The sequence below is a fragment of the Salmo salar genome, chromosome ssa10 (genome assembly GCF_905237065.1).
Source record: "Salmo salar chromosome ssa10, Ssal_v3.1, whole genome shotgun sequence".
Taxonomy (NCBI): domain Eukaryota; kingdom Metazoa; phylum Chordata; class Actinopteri; order Salmoniformes; family Salmonidae; genus Salmo; species Salmo salar.
In genome coordinates this window covers 86362383-86380670 of record NC_059451.1, presented here as the reverse complement: position 1 = coordinate 86380670, position 18288 = coordinate 86362383, and the positions used below count along the sequence as shown (strand labels likewise).

Sequence of the window (18288 nt, the reverse complement as noted above, 5' to 3'; positions counted from 1 at the left end):
ACTATCATCTGGTATTTTGAGATTATTTGTTGTACATAGACATGTAAAATCTAGCAATGATTATTTCAACAAATAAAAGGAAAACAAACTTCAGTTCAGTTAATAGAGCTTTATTAAATCATACAGCAGATAAAAACATTAAGGCAGACTAGCTGTGAGCAATAGTTGCATGATGGGAAGTAATAATTCAATTCAAGGCTGATCTGTTAATATAAAAAATGTAACATTATAAAGCCAGACAGAAAACCAAAAGCTGCTGGTATGAACCCAAAGATGAAAACACCATACTTATTTCAACTGGGTGTATTATGGCTGCTTTCGAGCTGTCCAAGCGATTCAATGCAATGATGGACAGGAACTGTGTGTGTGTGTGTGTGTGTGGCAGGTTAGCGTTTTTCGTCATGAATGTTGTTCTGGAGGCAGCTCTGCAGAGTGGTCACTAGCTGGCACAGACACAAAGTAAAAAAAATCAGATTTTTAAACCTAACCCTAACCTTAACCACACTGCTAACCCTTATGCCTAACCCTAACCTTATCCACACTGCTAACCCTAACCTTATCCACACTGCTAACCCTTATGCTTAACCCTAACCTTATCCACACTGCTAACCCTTATGCCTAACCCTAACCTTATCCACACTGCTAACCCTTATGCCTAACCCTAACCTTAACCACACTGCTAACCCTTATGCTTAACCCTAACCTTATCCACACTGCTAACCCTTATGCCTAACCCTAACCTTATCCACACTGCTAACCCTTATGCCTAACCCTAACCTTAACCACACTGCTAACCCTTATGCCTAACCCTAACCTTAAATTAAGACCAAATATAATGAGATTTGTTTTCTTCTTCAATATAGATACTTTTGACTTTGCAGCTGGCCTATCTAAGGGAAATCGCTCAGTTCTGCCTCCAGGACAAGACTCATGACAAAAGTCAACCTGCGTGTGTGTGTGTGTGTGTCTGTGTGTGCGTGTGTCTGCGTGTGCGTGCTGACAGGACTGTCTTTTATAAACATAGGTATGGGTAAGTCAGTAAAGTGCAGATATTTACCTTTTGAAGGTAGAAAGAATTTCATTACAGTCTTCAAAATAAATAGCCTGCTGTTTGATCCTCCGTGGTTCTCTACTCTTACCTGACCAAATGAGTAAGGAAGAATCTGTGAACATCGTCACATAGTTACTAGAGGTGAGGGTCATTTGTTTGAGTCAACGTTTCATTGCACCATGATTGATCTAAACATAATTTCAAAACAAATTCCATTGAATCAAACAAATAAAATCGATACATTTAAAAGGCCAATACATACTGTAGGTAAGACATTTGGTTGTTTTTCCCCAACTTAGGTAAGGAGCAATATGACTGCCTTCTTACATTAAGCTGAACTTGAATCCAGATGACAGCCTCTTTCTCTGTGTCATGTAAGACAATGCCTGAGAAGACAACATGGTTTTTCCCCTGGAGAGCCCATCCTCCAGAAACCTCTTACACTGACACAATAAAATAACAGCCAATTGGTTAAGATATGCAAGGAGATACAAGTCCATTGGATGGAAGGATGAGCAGTTAACAGAAATGGGGTCACAAAAAGGACAAAAGAATCTCCAAAGTCAACCCCAGATCTGCCACTGGACCGACTATTGCAAACAGAGTCTGACTGTGGACTGCTTCTCTTGCAACACTGAAAAAGCAAATAGCAAACAAAAGTAAAGAACGGATGGATCTTGGAAGTATCTAGAAGGCCGCATTACTAGTGTCATTGCTGAGGTGCTGTGCCATGACAAGGAAGTATATACTGTAGGCGTGTTATAGTGTAAGGGGTAAGGAAGAGAGACACAGGAAGTGGGTGAAAAGCAGGAAAAACCCTTCCCAGTCTTAGCCCGCCAGCCCAAAACCCCCACCCCACTGTCCTCCTGGTCCAGAGAGAGTCCCAGAGCCCTTCACTCCATTTTCTTGGTCCATTCCATGTCATCACTCCGAGGCGTGTGACCTGTCACTCTCTCTATCAACCTCTCCATCCTCCGCCAGAAGCCCACCTTGTCCAGAGGGTAGTTCAACCACCCTGAGAAAGAGAGGGATGGAATGGGGGGGGGAAGAAAGATGAAAAGAGAGCGAGGGTATTGGGAAGAAATACATCAGGCAAGTTAACAAAAGGAAGATATCAAATGAAACATGCACACATCCCCCACACCACACTGTGTTCCAGGCAGCAGCAGATACAGAAGCTCTCAGAGGATCTTTGCTCCCTGCGGAGAGGAAGGAGATCTGGCTTTGGCACCAGAGTAATGCACACACTTAGTTATAAATATGTACTGCATCTCCACACACCATACATCACACAGGGCCTGCTGAACTCAAATACCTCACATCCACCATCCACCCTGAGCCATGCTATAGAATCAGACACCCACTCCCAGGAGGGTTAGACATCAAATACGTTTTTAGTACTACACATACACGGGAAGGAAGGGAGCGAACGCACGTGGTTGTACACGCAAACCCACGCTCACACACACACACACACACACACACACACACACACACACACACACACACACACACACACACACACACACACACACACACACACACACACACACACACACACACACACACACACACACACCTGAACACTTTATTTGGATCCACAAAGATACTGGATGCAATGTAGGAATTGCCACACATACACACACAAAGATATACAGTATTGACAGAGAAATACACATTCAGGGATACAGTATATATAAGGACTGTGTGCACACACATCAAACAGCCTATAGAGATCCATACTGTACACTTTACATACACATACAGTGAGGGCATATAGTGGGTGCATACAGTGGGTGCATACAGTGGGTGCATACAGTGGGGGCATACAGTGGGGGCATACAGTGGGTGCATACAGTGGGGGCATACAGTGGGGGCATACAGTGGGAGCATACAGTGGGTGCATACAGTGAGGGCATACAGTGGGGGCATGCAGTGGGTGCATACAGTGGGGGCATACAGTGAGGGCATACAGTGGGGGCATACAGTGGGTGCATACAGTGGGGGCATACAGTGGGGGCATACAGTGAGTGCTGTGCATGCAAACAGAGCAGAGTGTGTTGCGCGTGCATTGTGTCTGCGGTCCCTCTGGTGAACCTCTCCAAAAGGAGAGCAAAGCAGCTCCGCTTATTTGTTTGATTTCTCCTCTCTCTCCCCATGCAGGCCTATTTGTTAGCACTGACAGCAGGTTAGCATTAAATATACATGGAGATTGTCAGCCACTGGCACACAAAGGCAGGCGGCAGGCCGCGGGGACCCAGGCAGGTGAGGTGGAGGAGTGGGGACAGAGCTGTGGTGCTCCCCTGTGACCTCCACTCTACTCATCACAGCCCCCCCCCCCCCAAGGTTAGGGACTATGAAGACGAGGCGTGCGCTCACACACAAACACCCCTCTGCACACACACACACACACATCTGTTTTCCATAGGGGGGCAGGGTGACGCACAAGCATCCTCTCTCCAGTGCACTCTCTCAGACACACACTGAATACTCAATGTGGATCTCTTACTCAGGCCTATGCTTTCAAACACACACATGCATAACCAAACAGATTGCTTTTCCATGTTATTTACATCTGCCACCCACAAATGGCAGCCATCATGAATGGATGGACCTTTCAATGGAAGACACCATTTCAAAAATTATTCTTGATTTAGCCGTTAGCTCACCCGTGTTTAGTACGTTGTCATATGAACTTCTATGTTTTCTTCAACTGGGAGGTCTAAGGGGGATAGCTTCTATGAGCATGGAATGGTGCATGATCTTGCAGTGTTCTTGGTAGGTGGATCCCTGCAGTTTACCTATACTGTTCCACACTGCACTGCTGTAGAGGTCACTAATGTTTGATCAGTGACAATTCCTCTGCAAATATGCAGTGGCTTACTGTTAGTAGCCATGGTGATGCTGTGGTTACAGTAGGCGGTATGTCAGTAATGTGTTACAGTAGCCACGGTGATGCAGTAGTAAGCAGTATGTCAGTACTGTAAAGCACATTACTGTGAATTACCTGTGGCTATGCAGTATTAATAAGTATATTACTTCAGTATTGTATAGTACCTCTTAGGTAATATACAGAGTAGTGAATCCACTGAGTATACCAAACATTAGGAACACCTTCCTAATATTGAGCTGCACCCCCTTTTGCCCTCAGAATAGGCTCAATTAGTTGGGGCATAGACTCTACAAGGTGTCGAAAGCGTTCCACAGGGATGCTGGACCATGTTGACTCCAATGCTTCCCACAGTTGTATCAAGTTGGCTGTATGTCCTTTGGGTGGTGGACCATTCTTAATACAGGAAACTGTTGAGCATGAAAAGCCCAGCAGCGTTGCAGTTCCTGACACAAACCAGTGCGCCTGGCACCTACTACCATACCCTGTTCAAAGGCACATCAACATTTTGTCTTGCCCATTCACCCTCTAAATGACACACATACACAATCCATGTCTCAATTGTCTCAAGGCTTAAACATCCTCCTTTAACCTGTCTCCTCCCCTTCGTCTACACTGATTGAAGTGACAACAATAAGGGATCATAGCTTTCACCTGGATTCACCTGGTTAGTTTATGTCATGGAAAGAGCAGGTGTTCTTAATGTTTTGTATCCTCAGTGTAGCACCTGAAGTGATAAAGTAGTAAGTGGTATGTCAGTACAGTATTGTATAGTACCTGTGGTGATGCAGTAGTAGGTCTCGTGAGGGGACACGTGGTGGATGCGGTGGTGTTTCCGTGGTAACACCAGGTGACAGTCCTGCAGCAGCGTCACCCAGCGGGGAAGACCAAAGTAGGAGTGAGACCACTTATGGATCTGATTGGTCAACGTCACGAAGACTGCCAGTGCAAACACAAAGCACTGCCAGGGGTAGGTCTCTGCTAGGGCATCTGAGAGAGAGAGGGAGAGAGAGAGAGGGATTTGTTGTTGAGGGAGAGAATTGTGACATTCATTGAAAATGACAAGGTGGTTTCAGTACATGAAGCATCTTCACATGTAAATGAGTAACAACCCAATTTATACTATTTAAGGTTCATACTTGCAAGTATGAAACAGTACAGTATTATCAGCATATTTTGGAGAACCAGTGTTGCTGAGATGACTAGAAAGGCTATAAAGTTGTGGTGGAGTCTGGTTTCTGTTTGGCTCCAATCTCACGCTGGTCTTCCATGTTCCTCCATGTCCCCCTGTCCCCTCACCCTGACACTCAGCGAGCAGCAGACATGATAGGTGTGGATGCCACCCTGTCCCCTCACCCTGACACTCAGCGAGCAGCAGACATGATAGGTGTGGATGCCACCCTGTCCCCTCACCCTGACACTCAGCGAGCAGCAGACATGATAGGTTTCCCTGCCCTCCGCCCCGTCTTTGTCTCCTCTTACTGTGACACGGCTCATGACAGGGTCAGTGACCTCCGGCTCGCTCCGAGCCACCCTGAAGCCCTGACATCATGTCTCTCGTAAAACACATCACCCTGTCATGGTCTGAGAGTAACCCGCGTCTGTCTGTCTACAGCTCCACTCCGCGTTGTGTCACACACACATCCTTTATGGATGAGACCTTGCTCAGGTTGTAATGCATGGGTGTGTGTGTGTGTCCATCCCCTCTCTCTCTCTCACCTGGCTGGTACGTCAGGAACTTGTAGGCCATATGTGCCAGGGGCAGTATTGTGAGCATGCAGTTGTCCCCATTGGTCTCTATGAAGTCATGTCGAGTGATGGCTGTGGGGTCAATGTGGTGTTCCCGGAATGGGCGGATGAATGCCTGGACAAAAAGAGAACAAGATAGAGGAGGAGTGGAGGTAGTTAGAGGAATATCATTATGATAATTCACTTACATCTGAATATTCAGTGTAATCCAATCATGTCAGAGACAAGGTAAAACGGGCTACCTCCTCATTATCTGAAGGGCAACAAAATACCAAAGATTTCCCAAAACAATAAAGTGGTCATCAGGTGTCGTTACTGGCTCAAATCCGGGTCGAAGGACCATGGCAAATATTGGAACTTGTACTAGGTTGGTAGGGGTAGCTTTCACGGTGCTGTGTCCATTAAAACACAGTGCTGTGGCCATTAAAACATAGGGAAGAGATGCTGAAGGATGTAAAAGGATTGGAAGCTATATTATGTAAGTCGTCAGAGGGTGTGTTATGGTTGGGAATGGGATTTTCTACATAAATCCTAAACCCTGGAGCGAGACAGGATAACCTGTGTTTGAGCAAGGATTCCCAAACTTTTTTGGCCCATGTCGCCATTTTCATATCTGAAAATTCTCACGACCCCAATTAACAGTCAGTATTGACTTATTTATTGGGGGCTATGGCAGTTAATTGAAAAACATTCTAAGAGTATTTCAGATTGTATTCTCAACTCACCGTCATGTAATTTTAATGTGGGGCTATGACAGTCAATTGCAAATGAGTCTGGCATAATTATCTCACCACCACTAATGAGATGGGTGCGCTTGATGCATGTCATGTCGGAGCTTCTCAAAGTCAGGGGCGTGGTCGACAACGTGCACCTCTTCTCTGCTGTCACATCCAACCTGGATCAATATTAGGTTTCAATGCAGACGAGAGCACTGAATCCAGGTTCACACATATATGAGCTGGCAAAGGGTACCATGAGTTTTATTGTGCTTTCAAGACAACTGGGAACTCTGAAAAATAAGAGGTCAAATCATGACCTCAGTGATCTTCAGGTTGGAAAGTCTGAGCTCTAGAAAGAGGCCCAAGTTCACAAGTTGGAATTCTGAGTTGGATAACCTTTTTTTCCCAGTCGGAACTCGTTTTTCCGAATTCCCAGTTGTCTTGAATGCACTGAAGTCGGAATTCTGAGATTTCTGAGTTCCGAGTTGTTTTGAACGCAGCATTAATGCTCAGAGGGAGACAGCAGGGTATTCCCTTTCAGTCAGGAACCAAACATCTTCTGTAGTGATCCATGAATGCGTTGTCTGCAGCATTCGGTCACATGACAGCTCAGTCAGCTGTTCGATTTCACTTACCGGCATGTCAACTGAGCCAGGATCACAGTCAAACGGATTGGGAAGTAGGTCCCAAAGTGCTCTTCCAAGTGTTGGAGGTGAGCAGTCATCACTCATGTGGGACACTTACTGATGCTGTGTTCTGTTAGAAACAAGCACAGCCGAGGGAAGGGGACATGGTTCGCTTTTGAAAGACTCTCTCTCCAATAAGAATTCTTTCCGGCCTCCCGAGTGGGGCAGCGGTCTAAGGAACTGCATCGCAGTGCTAGAGGCATCACTACAGACCCAGGTTTGATCCTGTGCTGTGTTGCAGCTGGCCGCGACTGGGAGTCCCATGAGGGGAGAGTTTGGCCGGCCGGGATTTCCTTGTCCCATCACGCTCTAGCGACTCCTTGTGGCGGGCCGGGCGCATGCATGCATGCTAACAGTCACCAGTTGTACGGTGTATCCTCCAACACATTGGTGCGGCTGGCTTACGGGTTAAGCGAGCAGTGTGTCAAAAAGCAGTGCGGCTTGGCAGGGTTGTGTTTTGGACGACGCATGGCTAGCGACTTTCGCCTCTCCCGAGTCCGTACGGGAGTTTCAGCGATGGGACAAGACTGTAACTACCAATTGGATATCACGAAATTGGGGAGAAAAAGGGGTAAAAATAAATAAAACTAAAATCTTTCCAAAACTCCCCCTTGATAACCACGAGCCATGGTGTGAAATAGAACACTGTCATGCTCTGATCCCATATCTCCACATAGATTTGTGAACAGGAATGTGCGCAATGGATGTGGTTTGATGTAGTTTAAGTTGTTTCGGTGTATCGTACAATGCGTCCATATGGCAGAGGGAGCAACATTCATAACTAGAGTGCAGAGGCCTGCCCTCCGTCCCACCATAGATGGAGTCCCACCTGGGCAAAAAGCCCATCATTCGATCCCATTGAATCTGTTTTTCGTCAATATAGCCAGACAGCACACTGAACATCCACTGTGCTGTTTCATGTTCGGGAATCATGAGACATAACAAGATGTTGTGAACAGAATCCGCCGACATGTATAGCGGACAAAAGTCAATGGATGGGCATCTTGGCCCTCACAGCTAACATCCATTTGGAGAGCAGAAGCTGAGGAGTTTGAGTCGTTCAGTCAGTTTTCATTTCATTTCTAGCAATAGCATACATTCTTCGCTCAACAGTGTTATCTGACGAAGGTAGTGATGTGAGTTGCTGTGCCTCTCCTTCCCACTCATTGTTTTCACCATATCAATTGCATCCAGTAATATCAAAGTCTCTGCAATAGTGTGCGTTTTCATAGCGTAGCGGGCTTAGCCATTCACCGTGGGAATGATTCAAATACAACGGTCAAGTACGACCTTTTCCCACGATCTAAGGGTTCTCTCTGGTTGAATTGTATCTTTCAGATTTGAATACATTTCATATCAGGCGACACCACGTAGTTTGGGAACCGCTGGGTTAGAGGTTAGAGTTGGTCTCACAGTTAAACTCATGATCCACTGCCCTGTAGAGGAGTGTACATGAAAGCTGGAGGGGAAACCTCTCCATCATGCTAAAAGGACCAGAGAGATAACTTGCTATAAAACTGCACAGCCCTATGGCTCTGATCCAGCATCATAATAAACCTTGTAACAGCGGTGCCTGTCACTCACAACCAGCACCGCGCTAAGCTGAGACAGACACCTGCTTGTAACAGCATGGGTGTCACAAATGAAAGGGACAGAGGAAGAGAATTGCATGAGCACAAAGAGAAAATACACATTGAAGGTCATTTATTTCCCACATAAAAAGAGGAATCTTTTGGCGCCAAATTACCATAGCGTGTCACTGACGGTAAAAAGTCATTATCCTGTGTTTGTGGGCAGAACTCAATCACATGTATATCTGAGGACACATTAAGACACTTCTGGAGCAAGGGAAACTATCTGTCAATATTTTGACAATTATCTTCCTTTCCGTTCCTCTCGTTCTCTTCTCCCAGTCTGTCTGTGAGATTAAAGGAGCGGTAAACCCCAGACGGCACACAGAGCGGGTGTGTGGACTCCTCGGCACACTGCAGCCGCCCCGAGTCACACCAGCACTAATCCCACATCGTTTAACGGCCTGCCTCGCCTGCCTTTCACTAATCAGGACTCACATCTACCATCGTCCTGGTTACCCGGCCATGGAAAGGAAATGCCCCTCCCCTCACCCTCGACTATGGACTGAACTGATTTAAGACGTTCAATTAGAGTTTTTTTCTCCTCTAATCACTGTCATAAATGATTTTCCTTCAAGTGAAGTTTTTCTGTTTGAACCTCGGGACAAAACGGCGTATCCATCCGCTAAGTGTTTCCTTTAATCTGCCGGTTAAGGGTCTTAAAGCACTCGCTTCTAGATGTCTGTAAATTCCCCCGCTCTTTTTGAAGTCCGATCGTTCCCAGGTGGTGAATCCTAATTATCCCAGACAGCGAAAGGATCGACAGCGAGCAGCGGCCATGTTACAGAGTCAGAGCAGTAAGCGCTGCACGGTGGGGCGGCAGGCTGAACAGGGACTGAGCCGTTCTGGAACTCCAACCAGACAGGCTGCTGATGAAAGGAGAGCAGGCAGCAGGCCCGGGCCCCTTAGCTGGAACTACAGGGGGCAGGCAGTCTGCTCTGCTAGGACGGCCCCCCTTTGCCTCACCAGGGCACAAGTATGTTTGAGGAATATACTACAGAGGAGAACAAGGCCTTTGTTGCAGTACAGTAACATACAGTAGCCAACATGTAGGCCCCTACACATCTTTAAGAAAGGTCCCTGTCCAACAATTGGGCTATTTACCTATTTGTTTTGCTTAATTGTACACCTTTAACACTAGGTGTCGAGGTGTTCAGAATGTATATTATATTACATTGTGTCTGATATTCCTAGTGATGTGTAGTCTAATATGTGGTGAGTCGTTCCTGTCATTTCAGAAAGACATAACACCCACCATCTCAGATTGTTCTGAAATCTTTTCTGTAATATGACGACCCTCCCACTCTGTTTGCCGAATTCTTTCTCTTTGCTCTTGTTTTCCTTAAATCGGATGTCGGTGGGCGGAGCCGGGAGGTTCGTCAGCGAAATTGTACACACCTGGGTGAGTGGATGCGTGCATAGATGGTGATAATGAGGGGTGTTGAGAGGTGCCAAAACAAACGAACACAAAGAAGCCCCAAAATGGCACAACCAAAAATAACAGTGTGTCTGCTTGGAGAGTATCCTCGATGTATGGGGGAAAGGTGTATTTATCCCCATTTCGCTGACGACCCTCCCCCATAAAACCGGGGACCACCAAGGACCACCAAAGTCCGTAGCAGTAATTAGAAACAGATAAGATAAGCATTCCTGCAACATTCATCTGTTGATAGACTATTTGAACTCTGAAAAATTAGCTAATTGATTGCACCCAAATTGTCCCTTTCAATTTATAGATCTCATATAATATAATAGATAAAAAGGGCAGTAGCAGGAACAGTGGCTTCCAGTGGGCAAAACCTGGTACTTTCACTTAATTTATGGGAAAAATGCAAGCGACATCAATGGATAATTTCTCTGAACAGGGGAAAAAATATTGCCAGTAAGATTAAACAATACACCAAGTCACAGCTTGTCAAACATAGAGAACTGATACTGTACACTGGTCATTGGGGTGGGGTTTGACCATTTATTTGGATTGCTCACATTTGAATTATTGTTAAGAAGAGTTTTTTGTGCAAATTGGATATTGGGTACTATATTTATTGAATATTATATGAATCCTATAATTGAAAGTGCCAATTTGGGTGCAATCAATTAGCTTAATTTCTCAGAGATCAAATTATATATATACATAAAATAATGTTGCAGAAATGCTTATCTTATCTGTTTCTAACCACAGAAACAATTTCAGAACAATCGAAGACGGTGGGTGTCAAACCTCTTATTGTGCTTTTTGATGTAGAATGACCCTGGAACTGTCTGTACACCTGACTTCAACACACAGCTGTGCTTTGGTCATAGAAACAGTCTGGTTACAGTCAAAATACGATACCTAATATAATGTACGCAGAATAACATAAATCACTGTGAAGATCAGTGATGCCATTTCACATACTGATCATAAGCAGAGCTGGAGATTAAAATGCCAATTCCTTTTCTCCCCCTGTCCCCCCTGACCCTTGACCCCTGACAATATAACAATAAGCCCCATCATCAGCAGATATACACACAGACCCAGCGATTCATCACCTCAAAGACGACACCCACCAAACTGCACAACATAAGGGCCAGGTGCTCTTTTAATTGGACAGGATAAGAGTGACCTTTTCTTTAATTGGGAGAGGGGAGCATGACCAAGTTGTGCTCATGCATTAATACAGAGCCCAGGGTGCTGGAACCCCAGCCCCAGAGGAGTGGGTGGGGTGGCTGTGATGGCTGGCTTGGGGAGGGGGGGCAGAAATGTACTGTAGTGGTATATCCTGAGGGATAGAATGACATTTTGCTTGGAGCAGCCAAGGGAGGATGAACCACAAAAGACCAACAAAACCCAGAGCTACTGTATGGTAATAACCCTGGATGGCTGTGCCCTTCACACAACTGGGGTGTAGGGGGGACAGGAAGGGGGGGACTGGCTGGATGTGGCCTTCTCAGACGGTGGATGTGCTGGGCGGTGGTTTGCAGAAGCACAGGTAATGTATGCAGACAGTGTGGGTGTGACTTCACTGATATAGCTCATTGAGAAATGGAATTATATTATGTTTTGCCTAACGATCCCTCATGACTGATATGTACAGTGCCTTCAGAAAGTATTCATACCCCTTGACTTATTCCACATTTTTCTGTTACAGCCTGAATTTAAAAAAAAATAATTCTCACCCATCTACACAATACCTCATAATGACAAAGTAAAAACATGATTTTAGAAATGTTTGTAACCTTGTTGAAAATGAAATACAGAAATATATAATTTACATAAGTATCCAGACCCCTGAGTCGATACATGTAAGAATCACCTTAGGCAGTGATTACAGCGGTGAGTATTTCTGGGTAAGTCTAAGAGCTTTGCACACCTGAAATGTACAAAATTTCCCCATTGTTCTTTAAAAAATGCATTATTCTTTAAAAAAATTATTCAAGCTCTGTCAAATTGGTTGTTGATCATTGCTAGAGAACCATTTTTTACCATAGATTTTCAAGCATATTTAAGTCAAAACTGTAACTCGGCCACTCAGGAACATTCACTATCTTCTTCAGTGTAGATTTGGCCTTGTTTTAGGTTATTGCCCTGCTGAAAGGGGAATTCATCTCCCAGTGTCTGGTGGAAAGCAGACTGAACCAGGTTTTCCTCTAGGATTTTGCCTGTGCATAGCTCCATTCTGTAAATTTTTTATCCTGAAAAACTCCCCAGTCCTTATCAATTACAATTATACCCATACCATGATGCAGCCACCACTATGCTTGGAAATATGGAGAGTGGTACTCTGTGTTTCATTGGATTTGTCCAATGGGCAGTATTATTGTATTTTTGCAGTGACTGGGTGCTCAAATGGAAATTCAATGTTTGCTTCTTCTTTTTTTCCCCATCTACCAATAGGTGCCCTTCTTTGTGAGGCATTGGAAAACCTCTCTGGTCTTTGTGGTTGAATCTGTTTAAAATTCACTGCTCGACCTTACAGGTAATTGTATGTGTTGGGTACAGAGATGAGGCAGTCATTCAAAAATCATGTTGAACACTATTATTGTACACAGTGTGAATCCATGCAACTTATTATGTTACTTGTTAAGCACACTTTTACTCCTGAACTTATTTAGGCTTGTCATAACAAAGGGCTTGAATACTTATTGACTCAAGGTATTTCAGCTTTTCATTTTTTATTAATTTGTAAATTCCACTCTGACATTATGGGGTATTGTGTAGGCCAGTGACACAATCTACATTTAATCCATTTTGAATTCAGGCTGTAACACAACAACATGTGGAAAAAGTCAAGGGGTGTGAATACTTTCTGAAGGCACTATAGCCATTTGTAATCCTTCTCAAGAGTCAAATGATGAGTCTAAGGTCTGGGAATGACCTTGAACTCAGAACCCTGTCCCTTACCTTCCCAAGGACAGGGATGTCCACAGAGCCCCAGGTGTCTGCTCCCCAGTGCACCATACCAGATGCAAAGTCCGCCATCACTATCCCCATTACTGTAGTGGGGAACAAAGGAGGAAAAAGTATTTTACCAAATCTTTTGCCATAATATCAGACAACAAATGTTTTGGAGACGTAATGTAATTTCAAGGTCATTTCAAACAGAAACACAAAAAATATGTTAGAGAAACTCACGGATGCCGAAGATGATTTTGTAGATGTGCACAGTGGAGAAGTTGAGGAGAAGGAAGGAGAGGTTAATGATGAAGAGAGAGAGGCACAGAACTACACTGATCCACTCTTGCAGTCGCTTACCTGAGGAAGACAGGAAATCACACAACATTACACATTACCTGAGGAAGACAGGAAATCACACAACATTACACATTACCTGAGGAAGGCAGGAAATCACACAACATTACACATTACCTGAGGAAGACAACAAATCACACAACATTACACATTACCTGAGGAAGACAACAAATCACACAACATTACACATTACCTGAGGAAGACAGAAAATCACACAACATTACACATTACCTGAGGAAGACAACAAATCACACAACATTACATGAGTCGAAAACGTTCCACAGGGATTTTTTTATTTTTATTTATTTCACCTTTATTTAACCAGGTAGGCTAGTTGAGAACAAGTTCTCATTTACAACTGCGACCTGGCCAAGATAAAGCAAAGCAGTGTGACACAGACAACAACACAGAGTTACACATGGAGTAAACAATAAACAAGCCAATAACACAATAAACAAGTCAATGACACATTCGGAAAAAAAGAAAGTCTATATACAGTGTGTGCAAAAGGCATGAGGAGGTAAGGCAATAAATAGGCCATAGGAGCGAATAATTACAATTTAGCAGTTTAACACTGGAGTGATAAATGAGCATATGATGATGTGCAAGTAGAAATACTGGTGTGCAAAAGAGCAGAAAAGTAAATACAATCAAAACAGTATGGGGATGAGGTAGGTAGATTGGGTGGGCAATTTACAGATGGACTATGTACAGCTGCAGCGATCGGTTAGCAGCTCAGGTAGCTGATGTTTAAAGTTGGTGAGGGAAATAAAAGTCTCCAGCTTCAGCGATTTTTGCAATTCGTTCCAGTCACTGGCAGCAGAGAACTGGAAGGAAAGGCGGCCAAATGAGGTGTTGGCTTTGGGGATGATCAGTGAGATATACCTGCTGGAACGTGTGCTACGGGTGGGTGTTGTTATCGTGACCAGTGAACTGAGATAAGGTGGAGCTTTACCTAACATAGACTTATACATGACCTGGAGCCAGTGGGTCTGGCGAGGAATATGTAGCGAGGGCCAGCCGACTAGAGCATACAGGTCGCATTGGTGGGTGGTATAAGGTGATTTGGTAACAAAACGGATGGCACTGTGATAGACTGCATCCAGTTTGCTGAGTAGAGTAATGGAAGCTATTTTGTAGATGCCATCGCCGAAGTCGAGGATCGGTAGGATAGTCAGTTTTTCGAGGGTAAGTTTGGCAGCATGAGTGAAGGAGGCTTTGTTGCGAAATAGAAAGCCGATTCTAGATTTGATTTTACATTGGAGATGTTCAATATGAGTCTGGAAGGAGAGTTTACAGTCTAACCAGACACCTAGGTATTTATAGTTGTCCACATATTCTAGGTCGGAACCGTCCAAGGTGGTGATGCTAGTTGGGCGGGAAGGTGCGGGCAGCGAACGGTTGAAAAGCATGCATTTGGTTTTACTAGCGTTTAAGAGCAGTTGGAGGCCACGGAAGGAGTGTTGTATGGCATTGAAGCTCGTTTGGAGGTTTGTTAGCACAGTGTCCAAGGAAGGGCCAGAAGTATACAGAATGGTGTCGTCTGCGTAGAGGTGGATCAGGGAGTCACCCGCAGCAAGAGCGACATCATTGATATATACAGAGAAAAGAGTTGGCCCGAGAATTGAACCCTGTGGTACCCCCATAGAGACTGCCAGAGGTCCGGACAACATGCCCTCCGATTTGACACACTTGAACTCTGTCTGCAAAGTAGTTGGTGAACCAGGCGAGGCAGTCATTAGAAAAACCATGGCTATTGAGTCTGCCGATAAGAATACGGTGATTGACAGAGTTGAAAGCCTTGGCCAGGTCGATGAAGAAGGCTGCACAGTACTGTCTTTTATCGATGGCGGTTATGATATCGTTTAGTACCTTGAGCGTGGCTGAGGATTGCACAGCGGAGAAGGTACGGTGGGATTCGAAATGGTCAGTGATCTGTTTATTAACTTGGCTTTCGAAGACTTTAGATAGGCAGGGCAGGATGGAAATAGGTCTGTAACAGTTTGGGTCTAGGGTGTCACCCCCTTTGAAGGGGGGATGACTGCGGCAGCTTTCCAATCTTTAGGGATCTCGGACGATACGAAAGAGAGGTTGAACAGGCTGGTAATAGGGGTTGCAACAATGGCGGCGGATAGTTTTAGAGAGGGTCCAGATTGTCTAGCCCAGCTGATTTGTACGGGTCCAGGTTTTGCAGCTCTTTCAGAACATCTGCTATCTGGATTTGGGTGAAGGAGAAGCTGGGGAGGCTTGGGCGAGTAGCTGCGGGGGGCGGTTGGAGCTGTTGGCCGGGGTTGGAGTAGCCAGGAGGTCGGCATGGCCAGCCGTTGAGAAATGCTTATTGAAATTTTCGATTATCATGGATTTATCGGTGGTGACTGTGTTACCTAGCCTCAGTGCAGTGGGCAGCTGGGAGGAGGTGCTCTTGTTCTCCATGGACTTTACAGTGTCCCAGAACTTTTTGGAGTTAGAGCTACAGGATGCAAATTTCTGCTTGAAAAAGCTAGCCTTTGCTTTCCTGACTGACTGCGTGTATTGGTTCCTGACTTCCCTGAACAGTTGCATATCGCGGGGACTTTTCGATGCTATTGCAGTCCGCCACAGGATGTTTTTGTGCTGGTCAAGGGCAGTCAGGTCTGGAGTGAACCAAGGGCTATATCTGTTCTTAGTTCTGCATTTTTTGAACGGGGCATGCTTATCTAAGATGGTGAGGAAATTACTTTTAAAGAATGACCAGGCATCCTCGACTGACGGGATGAGGTCAATATCCTTCCAGGATACCCGGGCCAGGTCGATTAGAAAGGCCTGCTCGCAGAAGTGTTTTAGGGAGCATTTGACAGTGATGAGGGGTGGTCGTTTGACCGCAGACCCATAGCGGATACAGGCAATGAGGCAGTGATCGCTGAGATCCTGATTGAAAACAGCGGAGGTGTATTTGGAGGGCAAGTTGGTCAGGATAATGTCTATGAGGGTGCCCATGTTTACGGATTTAGGGTTGTACCTGGTGGGTTCTTTGATGATTTGTGTGAGATTGAGGGCATCTAGCTTAGATTGTAGGACTGCCGGGGTGTTAAGCATATCCCAGTTTAGGTCACCTAACAGAACAAACTCTGAGGCTAGATGGGGGGCGATCAATTCACAAATGGTGTCCAGGGCACAGCTGGGAGCGGAGGGGGGTCGATAGCAGGCGGCAACAGTGAGAGACTTATTTCTGGAGATGCTTCCCACAGTTGTGTCACATTGGTTGGATGTCCTTTGGGTGGTGGATTATTCTTGATACACACAGGAAACTGTTGAACAGCAGCATTGCAGTTCTTGAATCAAACCGGTGCACCTGGCACCTACTACCAAACCCTGCACTGAAATCTTTTATCTTTTCCATTCACCCTCTGAATGGCACACATACACAATCCATGTCTCAATTGTCTTGAGTCTTAAAAATCCTTCTTTAACCTGTCTCCTCCCCTTCATCTTTTCACCTGGCCAGCCTGTCATGGAATGAGCAGATATTCTTAATGTTTTGTATAGTCAGTGTGAATACAAAGATACTGCATAACAGATACAGTAATAAAGCTACAGAAACTCAAAAGTACAGTACATATTCACTTTCACTGAACAATTGTGCTGATGACTACATTCTGAAGAGAGGGTAGAGTAACTTTCTTCCGTTCAGGGGACCTGTCCTGTGATCTACGGTGTTAATGAGCAGAGAGAGGTCAGCCCTGCTACCAGGAGAACATCCCTCGGAGCTCTGTAGGGTCATGGGGTCATCCGCTGGTGGCGCCGCCACATCTTTGTCTGTCCACCACAGTCTGTGTGTCCCCCATCAACCACAGTGTTAAGAGGTAATCGGTTCGATGAAGACAAGTGTATGCCGAGGCTGGAGTTGTGAACCCTCGTGTGCGGAGCAGCACTGACACAGCTCTAAACTCACAGGTCAGGGTGGGCCGGGCACGGGCGGGCAGACCACCGTGTTGCCACTCTGCCCCAGCGGGGGGGGGGGTAGTGAATAATTCAGCAGGCTATGGAGCGGTGTAGAGTTGCTTAAGCTGGAGCTAGCCGCCCACTCCTGTACTGGACCTCATCACCACATCCATGGAGACTAGCCTGATCCCCTCTCCCTCTGCTTCCTTCTCACACTATACCTCTCAATTCAGATTTCCTTATTTTCCTTCTTTACCTTTTAACCTTTGTGTCGCTGTCCCTCACTCTCTTCCCCATATCCAGCGCTTCTTTCTTTCTCCTTTTCTGTGGATGCAAAGCGTCAAGTGCCACAGTGATGCCAGGCCTTCTGAAACTTTAATGCCATTAGACTTTTCTAATGCAGTAGATTGGCGTGCTAGGAGTTAATGGGATATTGATGACAGATTTTAATAAAGCCTCACGGGCTCAACTGACACCAATAACCTAAACCAAGTTAACCAACCAGTCCAATACTCATGGGAATATTAGTTTCACACCTCCCTCTCACAAGACATAGAAGTGGTCCTCAATCATCACAGGAGAGTCCACACACAACCCTTCACTTGTGCACTGTCTCATCTCTCACATAGCACTTGTTTAAGCTGTACTAGCCATGTACTGATGATGGAGGACACTGGAATGTTCCCAGCTGTTATGAGCTGCTCTAAATGAAACAGATTAATCAAGTGAGAAGCATCCAGGTGTGCACGCTCTGTATGGAGGCGAGGCCAGGTGTGCTGTGGCCAGCTGTGGAGGCCAGGAGGGCTGTGGTCAGCTGTGGAGGACAGGTGGGCTGTGACCAGCTGTGGAGGCCAGGTGGGCTGTGGCCAGCTGTGGAGGCCAGGTGTACTGTGACCAGCTGTGGAGGCC

General features: G+C 45.5%; 1 protein-coding gene across 3 annotated transcripts in view; it reads right to left on the bottom strand.

Annotated features, from left to right (window-relative positions):
• Positions 1-94: 94 nt before the first annotated feature.
• The window catches only part of si:ch211-212o1.2 (plasmanylethanolamine desaturase), a 37515-nt gene continuing 19321 nt past the window's right edge, over positions 95-18288 (bottom strand). Inside the window, exons 3-8 of one of the 3 annotated variants that reach the window (XR_006757014.1) lie at positions 13342-13461; positions 13111-13202; positions 5661-5805; positions 4719-4931; positions 778-2066; positions 95-555 (exon numbers count right to left, since the gene is read on the bottom strand). Coding sequence is in view for 2 of the 3 variants with exons in the window: in XM_014124249.2 (XP_013979724.1) it covers positions 1945-2066; positions 4719-4931; positions 5661-5805; positions 13111-13202; positions 13342-13461 (692 nt within the window). In the remaining variant the exon portion in view is untranslated. Of the gene's footprint in view, positions 556-655; positions 2067-4718; positions 4932-5660; positions 5806-13110; positions 13203-13341; positions 13462-18288 lie in introns of those variants that run through there. The other 2 variants (XM_014124249.2, XM_014124250.2) reach the window with 2 other exon arrangements.